We start from the raw sequence: 21,055 nt of genomic DNA on the forward strand, positions 1-21,055 counted from the left end.
TCTCTAACAATATTGTAAAGTCCAGACACAAAACTTCCTTCGTAACACTCGTATCGAGGTGTTCTCTGGATCAACGTTGAGGTAGCATTATTTAATAAACTCGGGTCTGGAGAACAAGCCTTATGAGGAGCGGGTAAGGGAACTGGGGTTGTTTAGCCTGGAGAAGAGAAGGCTGAGGGGAGACCTCAGCACCACCTACAACTGCCTCAAGGGAGCTTGGAGAGAGGTGGGTGCTGGGCTCTTCTCCCAGGTGATGGGAGATAGAACAAGGGGAAACGGCACCAAGCTGTGCCAAGGGAGGTTCAGGTTAGAGATAAGGAGGAAGTTCTTTACTGAGAGGGTCGTCAGAAGCTGGCACAGGCTGCCCAGGGAGGTGGTGGAGTCACCATCCCTGGATGTGTTTAAAGAGCGGGTAGACAAGGTACTTAGGGATATGGTTTAGTGGGTAGACAGGAGCGGTTGGACGTGATGATCTCAGAGGGCTTTTCCAACCGAGCGATTCTGTGATTCTGTGTGTGATTCTGTGATTTCCTATCCTTTCTTACTAGGTCAGACTGCAAACCCAGCCTAAGCCACAGCCTGGTCAGACTCCGCTCTATTCTGGGACCTTTGACTGCTTCAGAAAGACTCTTGTTGGAGAGGTACTGTGTTAGCGTGTCGGCTGCGATGCCTGCCAAAAATATCAGTTGTTCCTGTACGTCGCAGGAATGGAATCGTGCGGGAATGTTGTGCCTTGGAGACTATACAGTTTTGGGGTTGAATTGATTCTAATTAAAATTTTTAATCACATTACAAAACTTGGGGAGTACTTAGCGTCCACGTGTGTCAGGTGCATGTCTGTTTAGTTAATAAATGCTTTTGGTTGAAAATAGCATGATATTAATACCTGAAGTTAAAGACTGGGGTGAATATTGGCAGTTATTTGCTGGCTTTGTTGTTGTAGTCAGTGGAATCTTACTGTCTTTGGTATTTGGAGCTGTGTCTGGAAGTCCTAAAATAGGCAGTGGCTTTTGTTGATACAAGCAGTGCTTCTACTTTTCTGTAATGTATCATGCCATCTGTGAGAAGGCCGAGGAGCAGCAGTTTGAGTTAATATATTTTTTCCTTCTCTTTTTTTGAGAAGGGCATAGCAGTTTTGTTCACTGTTCTTCAGATGGGCAGTGGTTTTCACTCCTGAATCAGCCATATTGCGTGACTCAACTATAGTCTGTTTTGTTTTTAGAAAGGCACACAGCCATGGTTTAAAGACTTTAAGTTACGTGGAATGCACTTTGCTGTTTCATAGGTTTTCCCATTTGGAAACAGTGGCTGTAAAGCCCAACTATTTGTTTACTGGTCTGAAGTCTAATTTCTGGCCACTGGCTCTTGTTAGGTAACTCTCCGTTAAATGAAAGATCTGTCTCGTATCTGAAATCTACTTTCACGGTGGTATTAACAGGTCGTTACATAATGTAAGTAGATCTTGCATCCTTAGTTTCTCCCACAAAGCGCTGAAATGCTTTGCTAGCTCTGAATCCCTTCAGTTTTTAACACCCCTGCTGAAGCACGGATGTCAGAGCCGAGCCATAATAATAGCCTTGTGATGTGGAGTTCAGAAGTAATGCTGCCTCTACTCCTACTCAATACTCATCGGTTTCTATAAGGAAAACACTCAAACCTCTCTGCCGAGGCCTTTTGTTTCCCACTGCTCATGGGAAGGTTGGCTCATCTTTGTCAGCCAGTTACGATTTCATTACAGAGTCTGCTGTGCCTGTACATGTACAAACGCATACTGGGATACGTTGATTTATGTGGGGGAAGGGGTGGATGGACCAGCAAGTATTTAATCTGTGCATCGAGCCTTTATCTAGAAAGATACCTCTCCTTTTTATTAGAAAAAGTTCAGTTCAGAGGCGCAATAAATGAAAGAAATGCTACCGCTGAGGTCTGCACTGGAATTTTTCCATGTGTGCAGTCTGATGAAGGAAAACATCAAGAATGGAAAGTTGTATGGTGAAAATGTGTTGACTTAGGGACGGAAAGAACCAATAATTTGCTCTTGAACTCATTCCAAATTGAGTTTGTGTGGGGAGTGGAGTCGTTCGGGTCAGACTCCCAGGCTCTTCCGTTATCTGAAGACTGAATTAGATTCAGTGTTGTCAGGATTTCACACTACTGCATTTTATGACCTATTAAACTCGCTTGTGTGTTTTTGTGTGCATCTGAGAGAGAAGGCTTTTGACATTATCTGCTGGGATTATTATTCAGGTGGCTTTTGAGTGGAGTAGTTCGGGTCAGACTCCGTTATCTGAAGACTGAATTAGATTCAGTGTTGTCAGGATTTCACACTACTGCATTTTATGACCTATTACACTCGCTTGTGTGTTTTTGTGTGCATCTGAGAGAGAAGACTTTTGACATTATCTGCTGGGATTATTATTCAGGTGGCTTTTAACAAACTTCCTCATGTGTAAGTCCAGGATGAACAGTGTTGGAACAGAAGGGTATACGTGGTGCCAGTGTTTTCCAGGAGGGATAGCTTTCCTATGCAACAGGCCCTGAGCCTCAGCTAAACGTTTATAATTGCAAATGAACAATGGACCCTGTTATTCCTCAGATTAATTTGATTGACTGATATTATCCTGTACTGTAGCTTTTTGCTTCTCAGAAAGTTGAAAGGTATGCAAAGTCTGTGAAAAACAAAGTCATTCTTGTGGTAACGTTTCTTGCAGGGAGTCCGAGGCTTGTACAGAGGAATGGCAGCTCCTATTATCGGAGTGACACCCATGTTTGCTGTGTGCTTCTTCGGATTTGGCTTGGGAAAACGACTCCAACAGAGAAAACCTGATGACATTTTGACGTGAGTTTCTGCGTTAATCAGACAGTTGGGAAAGGCACCCTAAGGCTCTTGCAGGCTGCCGTATTGTGGCACATTGAGTTGTGGTGTAAATTTGTCTCTCCTCCTAGGTTATAAATATAATTCTAAAAAATAAAACACTGGTGTGTTTTAATGCTTCTGGAAGCGGGGGACTGCTAGCACAGGCTAAAAACAGACAGCATGTGGGCAGGTGCTTTGCAATTCCCTTTCTACGCAAGAGCGAGCCATTAAGGAACAAATCTGGTTTAGATGAGTACAGTGTGAGTTATACAATGATTGCCAACAGTCTCGCTATTAACAGAACCTGTAGGAGAAATACATCCGTGGTCAAGGTGTCTTGACAACGTTCACAGTCCTGACTCTCCCTTCCCTGTTGGTTGCGCCTCTTGCTGCGTCCTTGCGTTAGGATATAACAACAGCCACAGAAATGGTTTATTATTGAAGTCCGAAAAGCGGTGTTCATGAGCAGCTCTCTCAGGTGTGTCTGACCTTCTGATATGGGAAGTTAGGAAAAATCTGTGTGGCATTCTCCAAGTGAACTTATCCATGAGGAAAGCCCCCCACCCATAAAGTACTCTCTTAGCTTCTTTGTTGAATCGTGATTTATAGCTCTACAGGAAGAGAACCGTAGCTTAGCAACGTTTTATTCCATTATTTGCGTGATACCCAGGAGCTCTGTCAGAAAGCAGGAGGCCATTGTGTTGAGCCAGGCGTGCTGGGGTGGGGAGGTGCGGTGTCGGTTGGAGCTGTTCCTGTGCCGGGGCCTCCTGTGTGGCATTGGGTGCACCTGCTCTGCAGTGCTTGCCACTGCTGTGACACAGAGCCAGGGGTGCTGCTATCTTGCCCTCTGGTTTATTGTAGTAATACCCTCAAGCAGACAAGGGTAAAATCAGGGGAACAATAAGGAGTGGAGAATACAAGGCAACAAATGGGCTATGGGCTCATTTCCAGCAGTCTTAGCACACCAGTGCCTTGTGTTTTATACACATCTTACCAAAGGGAAGGTTTAAGGAGCGAGCTGGAGAAAGGCAACGTAATTTTTTGAGTCCTTATGTAGAACTCTTCCCAAGCGGAGCGGTGGGAGAGAAAAAACAAAGGTCAACAAATCGATGGCGCAACTGTCATTGTGCCAACGGCGCTGTACCTTAGGTGCAGACTTTACATGGTAAGATACAGTGTGCCTGGGATGTGAGGCCCAAAAAGAAAAGTCAGACCCCTAGCACCATGGTTATGGGTCTAGAGGCAGGCAGGATGGCAGTGGTTCCCCATGCTGATTTTGAAGGGAAGTTTTAGAAGAAAGGAGGTGGAGAGAAACATGAGCCTTTTCTGGGGCTGAAAAATCCCAAGGTGAGATAGAAAACTCAAAGCTTAGTTTGAATACAAGGAGCATGTGGGAGGTCTTAATGGTCTGGAAGATTTAAGGAGAAATTGAGAGTAAAGAAAGGTGTAAGAATTGGAAAACTTGAATGGAATGGCATCTCCTGGGCAAGTGGAGAGAAGTGGGAGGTGGGGGATTTAGTTAAATTGAGGTGTTAGGTCACCTTACTAGGGAAGGTAGCAGGAGGTTGGATGTAAAGATAAGTTTGTGATGGAGAAACTCAGCCTGTTTAAGGAATTTCTGTCATGGAGACTTTGCCACATGAAAGCAGCTGCAGGATGTGTGGGATGATGGCAGGTTGGTTGGACAGAGTTGATGGTGGCAGAGGCTGAAGGAGCGAGAGATTGAGAGGGTACAAGAGGAGGCTCAGGCAGGAATATGTGTGAAAGCTGGGGTCGCTGAGAGGAGAGCGGGAGACTGGAGGAGGAAGAGACTGTTGGCAATAAAAATTAATGGGGAGTGCTGCAGCAAAAGATCCAGGTACAAGGAATATTAGCAAATACAGTGGATGTGAAGAGCCGAGTTACGGTTGCTGTGGGAACCAGTGTTTTGAATCCTAGAGATCTTAATGTTTAGCTGTAATTACAAATTGATGGGGCACTTCTGCACCGATCAAAAGCAGTGGATGCACTTCTGGTTCTGTGCAGAACAGCACAATTTGGTGATACAGGGGTCTTTCTGCCCTTCATTTCCATTGTGCTGTGTTGTGTTAGGGTCTCTTCTGTTTCCTCGGGGCAGATATCCTCAGCTGTTTGCTGCTGGCATGTTGTCGGGAGTGTTCACCACAGCAATCATGGCTCCAGGAGAGAGAATCAAGTGCCTTTTACAGGTAAGACATTGGGTGGTGGTGATGGGAATTTAATTTGAGGGATCTCGTCTTTCCATAACAGGAACTCCTTTGGTTAGTGTATTTACTCTGTTCTGTTTTGACAGGGCTGAGACAACTGTCATTTAATGCAACTGTGTCACGAAGAAGCGTTTTACAAACTCACCATGACAGTACAAGTACAGGCAGCATTCATTGCTCTGTTCACTTTGCAGAGCACAAGCTTTATGCTGTGTGGCTTGGTATGAGGCATTGGTGAATGCCTCAGTCCACTTCAGAGTATGGAAAAGTCCAGTGTTTCAGAATGAAACTTTTCCTAAAAGAATACTAAACTACTCGATCTTAAGACTCCAGTGTAAAGAGTTTCTATTACCTTGACAGGTTCCCAACACGTAACTAAGGAATGCATTTCAAAAAACATGAAATAGTTTTCTCATGTTTGGGTGGCTGTTAGTTCTACACCCCCCCAGGGTTTTAAAAGTATCGTTGGAAAATGTAAACCTAAACAAATGAAAATGCCATCTTTGGCAGAGGTGGGAAGCTCTGCTTATCTCACACCATGCTGAACTCCGTTGGTATGGCCATGGATGGTCACGTTAGTTCTGACAGACACGATGTTATCGTGGGAGCTTTTATATACATACAAATTGTTTGAATTTCACCAAACCATTTGAAGGCTGCTTTTTGCCAGTGCGAGTGTAGAATTACCTAACCGACTTCAGTTGTTTCAGACTAACACTAGGGAAAAATAAGGGAGGATCTAGCCACTGCATGGAGCAGTGAACACGTCCTTAGCTCGAACAGCTGAGCGCTGTTTGAGGAAGTGACGCAGAGGTTTCACAGGCAGGAGTGTCTCTGGAACAAGATGTGCTTTTTCCTCTCTGGAAGTGCACACGCGGCTTTCTAACTATGAGCTGAATGATTGTTCTCCAGCCAGAAACCTTCAGCAGTCAGAAACTATCACTTTAATCCTTCAGATCCAGGCAGCTACAGGTGAAACTAAATACAGTGGCTCCTTGGACTGTGCAAAGCAGCTGTACCGCGAGGCTGGGATTCGTGGCGTGTACAAGGGGACAGTGCTCACCCTCATGAGAGGTAACTGATGGGAGACATTTCTAATGCTGCTTCTGCTTGGGGTTCTTGAAGATAAGATGCCTGACATAGCATCACAGATCTCGCTGTCCCTTCAGCCAATTGGAGATGCTGTGTCACCCTTTTCTTTTTTTGCGGTCTGAGAGCTACTCCAATGCCTCAGAGGGACTGAGAAATAAACATGGGAATCTCAGTGAGTGAGGAGGAGATTAGATGATGAGGATCAGAGGGATATAGGCAGTAATTAAGATCTGAAAAGCCAAGAGGAATGAGAAACTTCAGGAGAGGAGCAGAGAGGACAAAGAGAAAAGAAAAATACACAAGTGGGCTTCTAAATTTTTTTTAACGTATTTTTTTTCCCTGGTAGAAGGATTGTGACTGTGACTGTTGCTGCATAATGCTGCCAGCTTTAGAAGATGTGATGGCAGCAGTTATGATTTCTGCCCACTTGAGTGCGGGTTATTTTGGACTGGGATGTCATGACCCCTCTCACAACAACAACAACAAAGTAATTGTGCCACACACTGAATCCTTTGTGTGTTTTGGTACTTTCTCCTTTGAAAAGCTTTCGATTGTTCCCTGTACTGGGACAATGTTTTCCAAGGAAAGGTGAAATTTATGTATTTTGATATCTCAGTTTAGGAATTTGTTTTATCCTCTACTTACAGAAGTGTAGCAGTTAGCAATGTAACTCTGGCAGCATCCTTAGCCAGAAGCTGGTTCTCCAGTGGGGCTGTGGGGGTACCTTAAAAAACCCAAACCCAAAACCCATGAATGACAAAAAAAAAACCCAAAATAGAATCATTGGGACAAATAATGTGCAAAACTTGAAGTTTCTGAACTGCTCTGATGTGCTTTGCAGCAATTAAGAAAGCTTAGAGCTGTCTCATCATTAGTGTAATGGCCAGCAGGCAGGTTTCGGTCTGACTTGAAAGGCTGCTGACAGAAGTGCTCAAGAACAGAAATTTTCCCAGTTCTTGCCTTTAGCACCTGCTGTCCCTGGGAAGGTTCAGGCTCCTCCGTCTCGAGCAACAGCAGATTTGATTTTGTTTGCAGAGGAGGTTCAGAGAAGGAATCTGGATGTACTTAGCGGCACTGCTGAGCTGGCATGGGGCTGCTGTTCCTCTGGGCTGCATTTTGTTTCCCGCTACTCACAGCCTTTGTTTACCCACCAGACGTCCCCGCCAGCGGAATGTACTTCATGACGTACGAGTGGCTGAAGAACGTTCTGACCCCCCAGGGAAAGAAAAAAGAAGTCTCACAGTCATCGTTTTCTGGCCTTCCCAGACTTTGCTGATAAATCTCCCCAGTTATACACAGATTTAGAGCAGTATCCTCAAAACACACTTTTTAAAAGAGGTCACTTGTCTCAGGTTAACCGACAATTAAAATAATATTCTGAGTTTCTCTCAGATTGTAGCTTTGGATCATATTAGCCAAGTAAGGAACACTTACAGTAGATCTCTTTACTTTCACCCCTTTGTGTGCGCACAAATCACTGGGGGGTTTTACTGTTGAGGGTTTTTTTATGGTTAGTGTTTTTCTGGTTGGTTTGTGTTGTGGGATTTTTTGTTGGGGTTTTTTTGTTTGTGGTTTTTTTCCCCCCCCTGGAGTATTTGCGTGTGTGCTGCTGAATGAAAGGATTTGGACTTTTGGAGTGGAGTTAGTACGTTTTGCCCACAGGGCACTGATTCTTGGAAGTCTTGCTCGGATACCGCACTCTGTGTCTGCAGCACCGTGCTGCCTCCTGACTACCAGCCAGACTGCCTCTTTGATTGTCACCTCTATCAAAATGGATGAGATTTTAATTTTTTAAATTCTTTCTTTTTCCTCCCACCGCACCCCAATCCTGTCACAGTGTGAGTGACCTCAGTGCGCCCAGGATCCTCTTTGCTGGTGGCCTGGCTGGGATCTTCAACTGGGCAGTGGCCATCCCTCCAGACGTGCTGAAATCCCGTTTCCAGACAGGTGAGTCGTGTGCCAGCTTGTCACAGCCACGGTGCCACTGGGAATGGGCAGCGATGGAAGGTGCCATCTGAGCATGGCATCTGGGAAGCAGCATGTCTTGAGCACTACTTGAGACAAGTACATGGAAAAACCCAGGTGTGTTCCTAGCTTTTTAGTTGGTTTTTTCACAAATTTTTGGCAAATGAGGCTGCAATTCTCTGTTTCTGCCCCCCTGCTAATATAATGATCCTGATTTCCGAGAACCTGTTTTGAAACCCAACCGTAGAAGTCGTAATAATAGAACCGCTTGTCCTGGCTGTTTTATTACAGATGTAATTCTTTGAGAGGCTTTGCTATTTCACTTCTGATGTAGTTGTATAAATTGTAGCCTGTACTATCTGAAATTTATAGTAACCGTGTGTGCCTTGCCAAGAGCATTTCTTTTAGACTAGCAGATCTTCTCTTAAGTATCTGTGGCCTGGTTATAGCAAGGATGACCACAGGCCTTGGACTTCAGCAAAGTTTGACAGGTTTTTCCTTGGTTTTTTTTCTGTGAATCCTGGTCAATGAATGATTTTGTTAAGGCTCCTTGTATTCTCTGTCAGTGGACTCAGCTCTCCACGGGATGGACAGTAACCATTTTTCTTGAGTCATGGATCATGGTGATCTCGTACAGGAAACTTCTTTCTCTCTGCATATTGGCTGCTGTGGTTGTTTGCTATCATACCAAGGGCTGAGTGTGCAGTGCGTTACAACTTTGTGTCCTTGTTCCACTGAGGCAATCCCCAGTGCTGGTGTGTAGCTGGATGTGGCTGTTTAACTGGGTTGGTTTGTGGAGTAGTTGCTCAGAGGGCTGGCAGAGACACCTCAGCAAATCCGGGTAGCACCAGCATTAAAGCAGCCTGTGCTCTTCACTTGAAGTTTGTTGCTATTCTTGGCTGTGGCATGAGATAGGATCCTTTTCTGTTTCTTACAAACGAACTTCATCAATTTTTATATCTGACCTCCCTGTCTCCCAATTGCAGCTCTTGGGAGAGCTGTGATCAGCGGCACAAGTAACAGCTCAGACATCCAACCCTGACAAAAGTCATTCTCCTTTCTTCCCTGCCTGCAGTGACTTGAATAGGTAAATTCTCTGTGGTGACGGTGAGCCCCTACCTGCAGTTTACTGAGTCTTTATGAGGAGAGGCTGAGGGAACTGGGGTTGTTTAGCCTGGAGAAGAGAAGGCTGAGGGGAGACCTCATCACCACCTACAACTGCCTCAAGGGAGGTTGTAGAGAGGTGGGTGCTGGTCTCTTCTCCCAGGAGGTGGAGGATAGAACACGGGGAAACGGCACCAAGCTGTGCCAAGGGAGGTTCAGGTTAGAGCTAAGGAGGAAGTTCTTTACTGAGAGGGTCGTCAGAAGCTGGCACAGGCTGCCCAGGGAGGTGGTGGAGTCACCATCCCTGGATGGATTTAAAGAGCGGGTAGATGAGGTACTTAAGGATATGGTTTAGTGGGCAGACAGGAACGGTTGGACGTGATGATCTCAGAGGGCTTTTCCAACCAAGCGATTCTGTGATTCTGTGATTCTGTGTGATTGTGTGATTCTTTGGTAAGGTGGTTTTTTTTTTGTTTACTGGCTTTTGACTGAAATAGATAACTTTCCCAAGCAGATGTTTTCACAATGTAGCTTCAGCAATGCTTGGTTTCTGGTGCCACCTAGATGGTACAGCAATATGAACCTGTTGAAAGTCCTAGGCAGTTACATACACCACATTCTTCAGCATTTGTGACTGCCACAAATCTTAGCTAATGTGTTTTGTATCCCTTGCAGCTCCTGCAGGAAAATACCCAAATGGCTTTAGAGATGTGCTAAGAGAACTTATCAGAGAGGAAGGAGTCGCGTCTCTCTATAAAGGCTTCACAGCTGTAATGATCAGGGCATTTCCCGCTAATGCAGTAAGTAAATTGCAATTCCAGGTGGGTTTTGGAGACCTGGCTACTCACAGTGACTATTTGCAGTCTGTAGAGGAGACAACTGGCTGTTTACTGCTGTGCCATTTCAGTGAGAGTCTTGTCACTGCTGGTACTTCTGGCTGCTGATGTCCATGCTCTAAAAATGTGGCTAAATCTAGGGGAACACCAAGTAAGCCTCCCTTCAAAGCTTTTCCTGAAAGCCCTTAGTTCACTTATTCTGACAGTATTTCTTGTCTGATTGTACATCCACCAGTGGAGGGCAGAAACGGGGGGAGAAGTTTGGACTGGCTTCTCCTTCAACAAATAATGACCGAAGGGAGTAGAAGTTGTGCCTCTGTGTGGAGGGTGACTGGGCTTTTTGCCTCTGATCCAAGACACTGATTTTTTGTTCTCTTCCTCCTTCCACATCAGCTGTGTCAGGTGTTTATAGTGCTGCATTTCAAAACCCTTATCCTTACTTTTTCTGTATGTTCTCTCTTTTCCAGGCGTGTTTTCTTGGTTTTGAAGTTGCTATGAAGTTTCTTAACTGGGTTGCACCAGGTCTATGAAGATTAGGAAGTCTTTGGAAATTAGAGAGAAGAAGGAAGAGAGTGCGAGTCTGCCTCAAAGAAATAAATGACTGATCACTTGAAGTTTCAGGAATGATTGCTTGCCTAATACCTTTTTGCCTTCCTCACGTTCTTTAGGTGGTGCTATGTGCCATTCAGAAATGTAAGCCGTAGCTCTGAAACAGAGTTGATGAGGGGTTAGAGGTGCTACACCTGTCTTCTGAGCCAATGGACCACAGCAGTAATGCTGCTAACACAGCTGTCACTACTACACACGCTACCTTAGTACTTCCTCATGGAAGAAGGGGACACTTCTTATAATGTAATTCTTTATTGATTGAAGAAACGTGTACCTATTAATGCTGAAAAACCTCCTTAACATAATTGTTAGGCAGTATATACCGAACTCTCAGGGCACGAGTTAGCAGCTGCACATCCTAATGTCTACAGGCAATGCCAAATAGCATTCTCATCTGTTTTTAGTTGGGGCTGCTTCTATGTTGACTGGTTTTAATCTCACGTGCATATAATGCAGCAAACACAGAGCTCAGCGGGGAGGCCAGAGCTACGTTTCAGAGGGTTGAGGTGTTTTACAGAGAGCCTTGGATCTTATGCACTGATCTTTTCTGTGGAAATGGGAGGAAAAATGAATTATGCTTAACATTTGTACTAAGCTTTACTGAGGCAGTCAGGGGGGAAATGTTTCATTAACCTGAACTTTTCTCTGAAATCCCCTTCTGCCCCACTGAAGATAACCCAAATGTGATTTCAAAAGTACAGCAACCCATGATATATTTGATTCATCAGATGCTGTGTCCTGGGATTCAGTTGCTGACATTGACCTGGGAAAATTTAACAGCACTTCCGAGAACTCAATTTCTCTGACATGAGGGGAATACGTGAAGGGGACACTGGCTCTGCAGTCTTGTCTAACGTTAGTCTTGCTCCTATTCCTTGGTTTTCTCTTAATATTAAACATAATCACATTTTCATTTGGAAAATGACTAATGCTAAGAAGCAAAAAGCAACTTTAATTTCTTTTGGTTTCGATGCAATGTTATTGGAACTCAATAAAGCGAGCTGCTGCTTGGCTAGGATGTGTGCTTCGGTTCGTTTACTCTTCTGCATGGTCGTGCATGGTTGGTTTTGCAAGAGTTTTCTAATACTTAACTCTGAGACTTGATTGGGAATTAAGTTGTGCTGTGCTGTCTTTAATTGTTAACCCCTCACCTTTTAGCTTTCGGATTTCCACATGTGCCGTGGAGATGAATGTTCTGCACTTTCACATGTTTGTCATACAAAAGTCCCGTTAGGTGCCGTGTTGTGGCTGCAGCTGTTTAGCTGTAAAGCCAGAAACCAAATAACACATTTTGCCTGTGGAAAGTATTTTATGTTTTCCAGGGAGAGGCTCCAACACAGAGGGGAGCTTGGGGAAAATCCTGATGCCCCATAACAAAGGAGACAGAGTTTTTCCTGGGTCTGGCACGGTCTGTTGGACTTTGCCGTTAGGGAGAAATCTTCACCTTGGCTTTCCACAGGCAGGGCCAGAGGCTGCATAAGCCTTGAATCCCACTTTCCTTCCCAGTTCTTTGGAAGGACCAGAAGGGAACCTGCCTTCCCCAGAGCCCACTGCTCGTGTTTTACAGGTTGGGGGTGTGAAACCAATAAGGTAGCCCCTGGTGTGGGAAGATCTCAGTTGCTTGGCTCTGTCTCCATGTTCTTGCTGCCCCCTTCCCTGATCCTTGCCGCTTGGTAAGTGACGGCTGCTGCTGCTGCTGCTTGTCAAAGTCCCTGCAGTGATGGACAAGTGAAATACTAAAGCATGAACACTGAGTTAATAGGAGTTCAGAGAAGTGGCTGAAGGACATTGATCTCTCAATGGTTTTAAATGCAGTTCTAGGTTTACTGAGGCTAAATCCACCCTAGTTTCAAGAGGACTAGGTCTGCTTTTGTGAGACTCCGCTTCCTGACCACCAAATGCTATCCCGCACTGCTTTGTTTCCCTGGCTGCTCTGGCCACCTTTCTGACTCCTGTCTTGGGCTGTGATGCCTTGAAGCAACTTCCAGCTTTAAGAAGTGTTACAAAGCTGATTTTTTTCCTTCCCTTTTACTTACATGTTCCAGAAATACTAACACTTCTTGGGAGGAACAGATGTGCATCTTCTCTTAAAATTCCAGACACTGATGCTTAATGCTGCCCTGTCAGATATCTCACAGGAAGGCAGCAAGAGCTGAAAGCACTGTATTAGGTTGGTTCGTGGTGCAGTTGCCCAGCAGATGGCTGTCTGGGGCTGTCAGCACGATGGACAAACCGGGTCCAAAGGGAAGACCAGCAGCAGGGAAGCCAGCGCAGCTGCTGGCCACTGCATCCGTCTGTGGCAGCTGCAGCTTTCCGAGTTGGGCTGGAGAAGTTGTGGGTCTCTGTCAGGACAGAGCGGCAGCTGGAAGGGGGGAGCCCCTTCTGGACATCTGTGCTGCTGAGGAGCACTGTCATCCTCCGTGCCTGGTGCCAAGCTGTGGTCAGTGCTCCCTCTTGTCCTGGTCTAATGAGTCTGGAGTGCTGCAGGCTGCAAAAACCACTGAATTCTTGGAAACCAAACCGGAGGCAAGCAATGCCCTGGCTTCAGCAGCTGAGGATAAGAGCATGGCTCCTCCATGAGGGCATCAAGGAGCCTTCTTCTCGGTCTGGCCTCTTGCTTGATGCCCCAGCACCTTGGCTGTGCTGTCACCACCTCTGTCTGCGGCCTTAGGCTGCATCTGCTCTGAAAGACTGAGGTTCCATACACTCTGCAACACTTGAGCTGTTACTCGTAACTGTAAACTACCTCCTGCCAAACTCTCCTTTTTTATAGGTTGGGTTTTTTTTAAAGCATTTCAGATCCTTTTTCCAATTTAATTTATCCCAATTATATCCTCCCTAATCTGAAGCTTTTGCGGAGCTTTGCACTGTGCATGATAAAATTCTGCCTGTTTGTCACGCCTGATTTCATTCGGTGCTTTTAAATAAGCAAAATGTGGAGGAAGGAAATCAGGAATGAGGGGCTGCTTTCCAAAAACAGTGGTGGGAGGAGAGGAGCTTTGGGAATGCTGATCAGACACATCTGCTTGTTCAAAAACTGAAACCCAGGCACCCTGGAAATATTTAAAAAGCTGCTCACATCTCTCAAAATTTGCCAAATCCTTGCCCCCTGATGTGTGCAGCCTCAGGGCAAGAGAGGGATTTTAACATTGGTACAGTTTCCTGCACACTGAGGGCTCGCTCTCGCTTTCAGAAGCCCAGATTTGCATTCAAATGTTATTTTCTAGTTGCCCAGCTTCTTGTGGGCATCGAGGTAGCAGATACAAGGTTAGTGGTGCACAGCAGCAGGAGGTAAGCTGGGTCTCCGTACCAGCAAAGGAGATATCGATGACATTTGTCTTTACACTCCTTGTGCTGGTAGTGTATGTTTTTGCTGTATCAAAATCAGCCTAAAGTTCCACAAAATCCTTGTGCTGTGCATCTGCCTGGCCCATCCTGCTTTGATGCAAGGGATTTTTCCAGTGGTGATTCAGTGCCTGGAAGTATTCCAGAAGTAATCCATGGTACATTGATCTTCCATGCCTGCATTTCAGATCTTCCACGCTTGCATTTCCCTGCCTGCTGAGTGCAAAGTGGCATTTGTGTACACTCAGCGTTGCCGTATTGACAGCAAGGTCCTTGGAATACCCCTGGCAAGCCAGTCTTGATCAAATTTGAGTAATTAAAGGAAGCTGCCTGTGGGAGCATTACTACAGACTCTCCAGTTCGGAAAGGATGTTGCATGGTAGATCTTACAGATGGTGAGTCATGTGAAGAAGGTGCATTTACTCGTATTTCTAACAGTACCAGACACACAGGGTGTCCGGTGAGGCTATTAAGCAATATTTAAAATTAAAATACTTTTTATATATTAAGTACAATTAAGCTACATAGGTCATTGCCACAGAATGCGAAGTGCTTTAAAAAAAAAATCAGGGAAGAACGGTTCACCAAGAACTACTGAAAACTGATATGGCTACAAAATCTTGCACAAGAAGTTCCCGAATTGCAGGTTGATAGGAACTGAGAGACTGCTGGGGAAGTCGCACCGGGTGCTTTATTTCTTGTGTTCTTTCTCTAAGCACCTGCTTGCAGCCCCTGGGCAGGAACACACCCCACACACGCAGCGTGGGATGGTTCTCAGCACGATGCTGTTTCCAGCCCTAATGTGTGACCCTGCTGCGTGCTTGTACAGGCCACAGACAAAACCGCCTGCTGGGCCGGTGGCACGAAGCCATGCACACTGCGGCACCCTGCTGTGCCATTGGATGTGCTCTGGACCCAAGGGCTTCAATTGCTGCTTGTCTGGGCCTGTTTGGAAATAGGCCCTGGCAGCTGTTTGCTGGGGACTTTTGCTTCTGACCCAGAGGATGGCAGGGAGACGGGGGCTTCCCGCAGGGAAGGGCTGAACTTCCTGCCTCTTGCCCACTCTCCGGATGCATTTCGGATGATTCAACGGCGTGCGGCTGTGCTCATTCATCCCATCGGGCTGACGGCCTGCTCAGCAGCCGTGGATGTGACCCTGGTTTACGCCACGCTTTGTTTTTCTGTTCAGCAGCCCTGCTCTGAGAAAGCCGTGCGGTGAAGGAGAGGGAAGGGGCTGCCTGATGCTGGGCACCTGCAATGGAAAATAATTTCTAATTCAGGGAGATTTGTGTATAAAATTGAGGACGTTTTCCGTTACGTCAATGTGTTAGAATAGTTCTGCAAGTGTATCTCAAACCTGGTAAAAATGTAAACCTTAAGCAGAGTTTGGACAGGATTTTTACTACCATATGTCTGAATCCAGACACTTTAAGCTCAGACAGTTCAGTTATTCAGTTCAGACTGTTCAGTTTAAGCAGTTTACAACACACAGGTTCTCCCCGGGCTATAAAGATCAGTATCGAGGTTACAGCACTAGGCTATAGATAAGCTTCACTTCCCTTTGCAGGCGACGGTTCGAGTGGAGATTTGCTGAGGTTTGTGACACTGTGGCTAACCCTCAGCATGGGCAATGTTTATCCATGCAAGGAGCTGAATTTCTGTCTTCCTCGTCCCAGACCCAATCTCAGGCTTCTCCAGCAGCGCTGTGGCCACTCTGATCTGAGAGAAGCTGCATACAAACTCTGGATCCCAAAGTAAATTTTGAGCTGCCTGGTTATGGATTGCCTGATGTTGAAAGCATATCCTAGCAGCCACATTTCTTCTTGGTACTATTTCCTAATACTGTTTCCTAATAGTTATTTATTGCTGGCAGCTGCTTGCTCCTTCCTCTCTCCACTTATACCATAAAAATATTTCTAAACTGTGTTTTAGCCTTGGATGTTTGTCCTGGTAGACTGAAGGCAAGGAAATCAATTCTCCGTCTCTTCACATCTTTAATCTCTACGCAGATTTCAACTGAAATGCTGAAAAGGTGTAAAATTACCATGAGTCCTCCTGCTTGGGCTAAGCCCATGCGATACAGAAAAGCTCCTGACTGCCTGCACAGACAAATCCTAAAAAAACACTTCCCTTGAAATATAATCCTGACACTCATCCCCCCGCTCCCTCCCTGCTCACCCTTGACTCCCTATCAATCACTGCCAGGCAATTATCTGCTTCGTTCACTGCCTCCTGGCCGGAGCCAAAGTTCAGGGCCTGGCAGGGGATGGCAGGAGATCACTCAGCGGAGGGAACTCGCTGTCCTCCCAGCCCGAACACCCATTTCCCGGCAGCCGCAGGCGCGCTAGGCCGCAGCACGGCGAGCGTGGTTGAACCCTGGCTCTGGCAGCCGAGGCCTCTCATGGAAAGGAGCCTGGAGCTGTGGCGGGTAGGGGGTAGGAGCAAGGTCCAGGTGTGGGAAGCTGGGCTGTCCCACATCCCCCCTGTTCCTGTCCAGCAAAAGCCGCATCAGGATGGCAAAGTTCAATTTCTGGTGGTGGTTCTGCTCCTGCCAGGGGCGTCATGGGTGATGGCACCAATGTGAAATGTCCGTCTCTCCCAAGATGAGCAATTCCTTGTGACATGGACAAGTTCTCTCGTGTGCTGATGAGAAAAATGCTGGGTTTTTCCCCATTTTCCTCCCAGCTAAGAGGATGAAGCACCCCTCTGCCCCACACATCATCACAGAGTCACTCCTGGCATTTGCAGACCAAAGCCTGTTCTTCCAGGATAATCTGTCCACCCGCATTTTCCAACACTACAGTCTGGAGACATTTATTTAAGCAAGCTGCAAATAAAAGGAAAATTTATCCTTTTATTTTTTGTTTCCTCATCAACTAGGATTTATTACGGCTAGGATTACTCTTTCTGGAAGACACAAAACCATGCTGTGTCACCAAGAACTGCCTTAATCAGACCAGGGATCTCTCAGCCCAAAACTCTGCCCCCAGTGAGGAGAAGCAGAGGCACAAAGCACCCATCCAGCTGTAATCCACCGGGTAAAGCGGAAAATGAGATTTACAGGGCTGGAGACTCTGTCTGCACCTTCACATTTAAGAGCCCTAGACTAATTTTTCTGTATAATCACCTTTTGGACACCTTCCTGCTCTTGGCCTCTGCAATACCCGGTGGCAGTGAGCGGCACTCTGTAATTACGCGCTGTTTAAGATTTGTTTTATGTTGGCAGAATGATGATTTCACTGGTGTTGCTTAAACCTTGTCTTGTGAGAAATGGTAACAGATTGTTTCCCCTTCATCTGTTCTGCAATAATTCATGACTTTCTGGGCCCTTCTCCTTTGGGTCCTTTTCCAAGCTGATGATTTATTTAACCTCTCCTTGTACAAAGCCACAATCCTTCTTTCCCTCTTTTTTGTATTTCTTCTAGTTCTACATACTATTTTTGATGAAAAGTGTATTCTAGGTCATCGTTTCTACACAGCCACTTTGATATTTTTTATTTTATTATCTATTATTTTCCCCTGGGCACTGGCACAGTCGATTAATTAAAATTTATATTGATTTCTAAATATGCTGATAAGTTTCTTTATTGAGTAGTTGACTAATATTCTGTCTTCTATAGGTTCCTCTATGATTAAAACCCTCTGCTCCATCATTTCTGATTCATTTGAATTATCTGGGGGAAAAAAACAACCCAAAATCTCTTACTAAATTCACAGGGCATTCTTTGCTGAAGGTGGTGTATACATTGGGAAATGATGGGGTTTTAATTTAATCCACATAGCCTAGCAACATTTAACCATCAATAAACAAGTACTGGTTTTCTGAGCAAAAGACTGCCTGCCCCTTTCTTTATCCTGAAACCCATTGGTAGTAATGGTAATACTGACAACGCCCAGCCCACTGCACTTAGGGAGTCATCTTCTGACTTCATGTCCCTTCCAGTCACACTTCAGCGCAATAACAGTGAGATCTTGAAGTGAGGTATCCATGGAGGATGCTAATCTTGAATTTTGTGATTAGTTTTAGTTGTTAAAGGAGCTGCTTATCCTATTAGTCATACGGCCGTTCTAGAGTGTCTGAAATGCGATTGCTAGGAAACTTGAAATCTGTTCAACGTTTGCTCACAAGTATTTTCCGAAGGATGATCTTCGGCAGCTGTGTGTCACTGCTGAAATTCGCCACAACTCAACTCTGAAAGGGAGGATCTTCTCAAAATCTTTGGTTTCCTGGAACGTTTTTGTTGAGGAATGTCAGGGCTCACTGCAGCGCCAACCTCACCTGGTGATGAAAATGGGAAATCCAACTCCATGCTGTACACAGACACCTTCAACTGGACACCAACCGTGGGGCTCATCAGCTTGTAGACCTGCAGAACATACGGCCAAAAGTCATCACTGAGCAACCCCAGCCCCAAGGCAGCTTTACCTGAGCTCTGTCTGCGTCATTTAACCACGGAGGGGATGAGGAGGAAGGTTCACCCGGAGGGGACTCTGCCCACAGGTCCTGCCCAGCCCTTCAGAGCCTTTTCTGTATCCAATGACCACAGAAACCTCTTGGTGATGTGATGCAGCACTATGAGCGACTGCAAGGCCTTCACGGGTCCTCCCTGGCCTCTGTCCAGGCCCTGCAAAGCCCCCCTGATCTCGGTTTGTTTAAACCCAGTTAACAGATCACAGCTTGTGCGGGCAGCGATGTGAGCATTTTGGGATTCAGCAGTGACATCCAGCTCTGGCAGAACACAGTGCTTTCTAAGACACCATAAAAGGCTACGAGAGAACAAGGGGAAAAAGGAAAAAGAGACTCATTTTCACATGTACGTGCGCTGCACATAGGATGCAAACCCAAGCATCTTTCAAGGAATTTCAAACACTTGGTATAATCCAGCTAGGAAGGGATAATAGCTGTGCTTTTGCTAGGTTTTACATTTGGGTTTTTTCTTGTTTTCCTCTGGGATGTCTTCTCTTGCTATTCTTTGTACATTTAATATAAGAGTTGCTAAACTGTTCCATGTAGGTTTGGGTTTTTTTGTTTTACTTTGGAGTATGTCAAGGATAAAGGCTTTTCTTAATAAGTAAACAACACAAGTAGTACGCATTTTGCAACAATATGTAACTGTCCTACTGAAAACACTGGTGCTTCTGAATTCCTCTATATTAAACCCAATGGTTCTTACCACTTGATTTTCATTTTCATAAGATACCAGATTTTTTTTGGTCATATGCTCTGAAATTCAACTTATATTAATTTTAAATAGATATTTTTTGAAACATTCTGATCTTAAGAATTTATTTACCATTTAATGCTTGACTTATACTCGATTATCCTTTTTTTTTCCTCAAGACCTTCTTTGCCCTAAATATTGCTTAAGTGACTTCTTTTCATAAATAAATAAACAGGTTTCCATTTACTGAGAGCGTGGAGCAGTCTTCCTTAATTCCTCTAACTTGTTCCAGTGACCAGAGTTCATTTCCAAAGGAGCATTCCCTGAGACTTCATGTGGTGATCAAATATGGCTTCTAAGGTTTGCTCATGATTTTCCTCCCGTTCCAGTGGCTCTTGCCTAATCGCTTTCAATACGAATTTAGAGATGAATGAGAAATCTCTTTTTCCATATGTAAGTAAAATATAATCTCATTTCCCTGAGGGCAGCTCTTCTCAGCAGCCTGGGAGCCTGAATTGCTGATACAGAAAGTGCTCACTGCCTTCTCTATTTTACCTTCTCCTTTTTACCTTCTCCTTTGGATCTTTTTCATAAAAAATACATACTAGCCAAAATTCCAACCAGAATTTAACCTTTCCCAAAGTACTGGCCTATTTAAAAGTGCATTTTAAACTATTTGCATTTTCAACTATTTCAGACTGTGAGCAGAAGCTGAACGCTGTGACAGGGATAACTAGGCAAGCAACTGCACCCTTTAATCCAAGATCCCATCACTGTGAGCACCCCTGAAGCTCTCCAGGAGGATCCTTTCCACGTTATGTGACCTCCTCTTTCCTGAGCTCATCATCTCTCTATTTTTCCACAGTGGGAACAGGCTCTTCCCAAATAAATCAACCTTTCTGCAGCTTTTTCTTTCTAAGCACCAGCACAGTTCATACCCACTGACTCTCAAAAAAATCCTCCCGTCTAATCTTTTGGTTATTCAAATCCTCTGTTTTAGCTGCACTTTTGATACTGCAAGAACATTTCCCATTCTTTTGCCCTTTTTTTCCCGTTCACTTTCCACCCCTATTGAGTTTCTCGTTTGCCATGCCTTTTTTTCAGCAGCTAATTACTGGCTTCCCTGGACTATTCGTGTGTCTGAGACTTGGATTTTGATCTCGAGCAACTGGAATGCATTTCCCCCTTGTTTAAAGCCTCTCTGTAGGTTAAAAAAATAATCTGCAAACTGAGAGAAGAATCAGCATTTTTCTGTAACAGATTTCTCTCCTTTTGAGCACTGCTTTGATTTCTTTTACAGTTTGGCAGCAAGGTCTTGAGAAAATAGCTCCTCATTGCATTTGAGATAAACTATCTTTTTCATAATTTAATCTCTCTACCACTAAGTGGAAAAAAAAACCAATTCCCCATGAGTCTCTGTGCCTGTTCCGTAGCCTAGGAAGCAGCAATGGCACTCACACTGTCAGCTCAGATTAAACAACTTTGCAATTAATGGTTTCTCTTTGATGTGGTTGAACACCATCCCTTGCCATCAGCTCCCTGACCACCTCCCCATGCCACCCACCCAAGCCCTCATTCTGTGAGGGGACTCATTCTTCTTTGCCCCTTCCAGTCCTTTCCTGGCTTTGCTGTTATGGATTCATTTCAGCCTCAGGCCAACCAAATTTGCAAGCTTGAAACACCTTTTTCCAAGGAGACATTTTCAATGTTTCAGAATTCTTTGGCAGCAAATCTTCCATAACCCTGTGCTGAGCTTTAAAGGGGTTGATAAGTTTAGAGTGTAAATGAAGTGAGTTTACCTTGCAATACAAAGCTAAACAGAAAATAAACAGCTAAAATAGCTAAATAGAAAAAAAAAAT

At 45.0% G+C, this 21,055-nt stretch overlaps 1 protein-coding gene across 1 annotated transcript; it reads left to right on the plus strand.

Annotated features, from left to right (window-relative positions):
* Window positions 1-548: 548 nt before the first annotated feature.
* SLC25A20 (solute carrier family 25 (carnitine/acylcarnitine translocase), member 20) lies at window positions 549-10,609 on the plus strand (the record flags this gene model as incomplete). Its single annotated transcript, XM_010186944.1, has 8 exons — window positions 549-641; window positions 2,712-2,839; window positions 4,974-5,064; window positions 6,039-6,156; window positions 7,329-7,394; window positions 8,005-8,121; window positions 9,919-10,043; window positions 10,547-10,609. Coding segments are annotated over 8 exons (801 nt in total), but the record flags the coding sequence as incomplete, so codon positions are not given.
* Between the last annotated feature and the right edge of the window lie 10,446 nt (window positions 10,610-21,055).

The sequence above is a fragment of the Mesitornis unicolor genome, unplaced genomic scaffold (genome assembly GCF_000695765.1).
Source record: "Mesitornis unicolor isolate BGI_N332 unplaced genomic scaffold, ASM69576v1 scaffold23426, whole genome shotgun sequence".
In the NCBI taxonomy this organism is placed as follows: Eukaryota; Metazoa; Chordata; class Aves; order Mesitornithiformes; family Mesitornithidae; genus Mesitornis; species Mesitornis unicolor.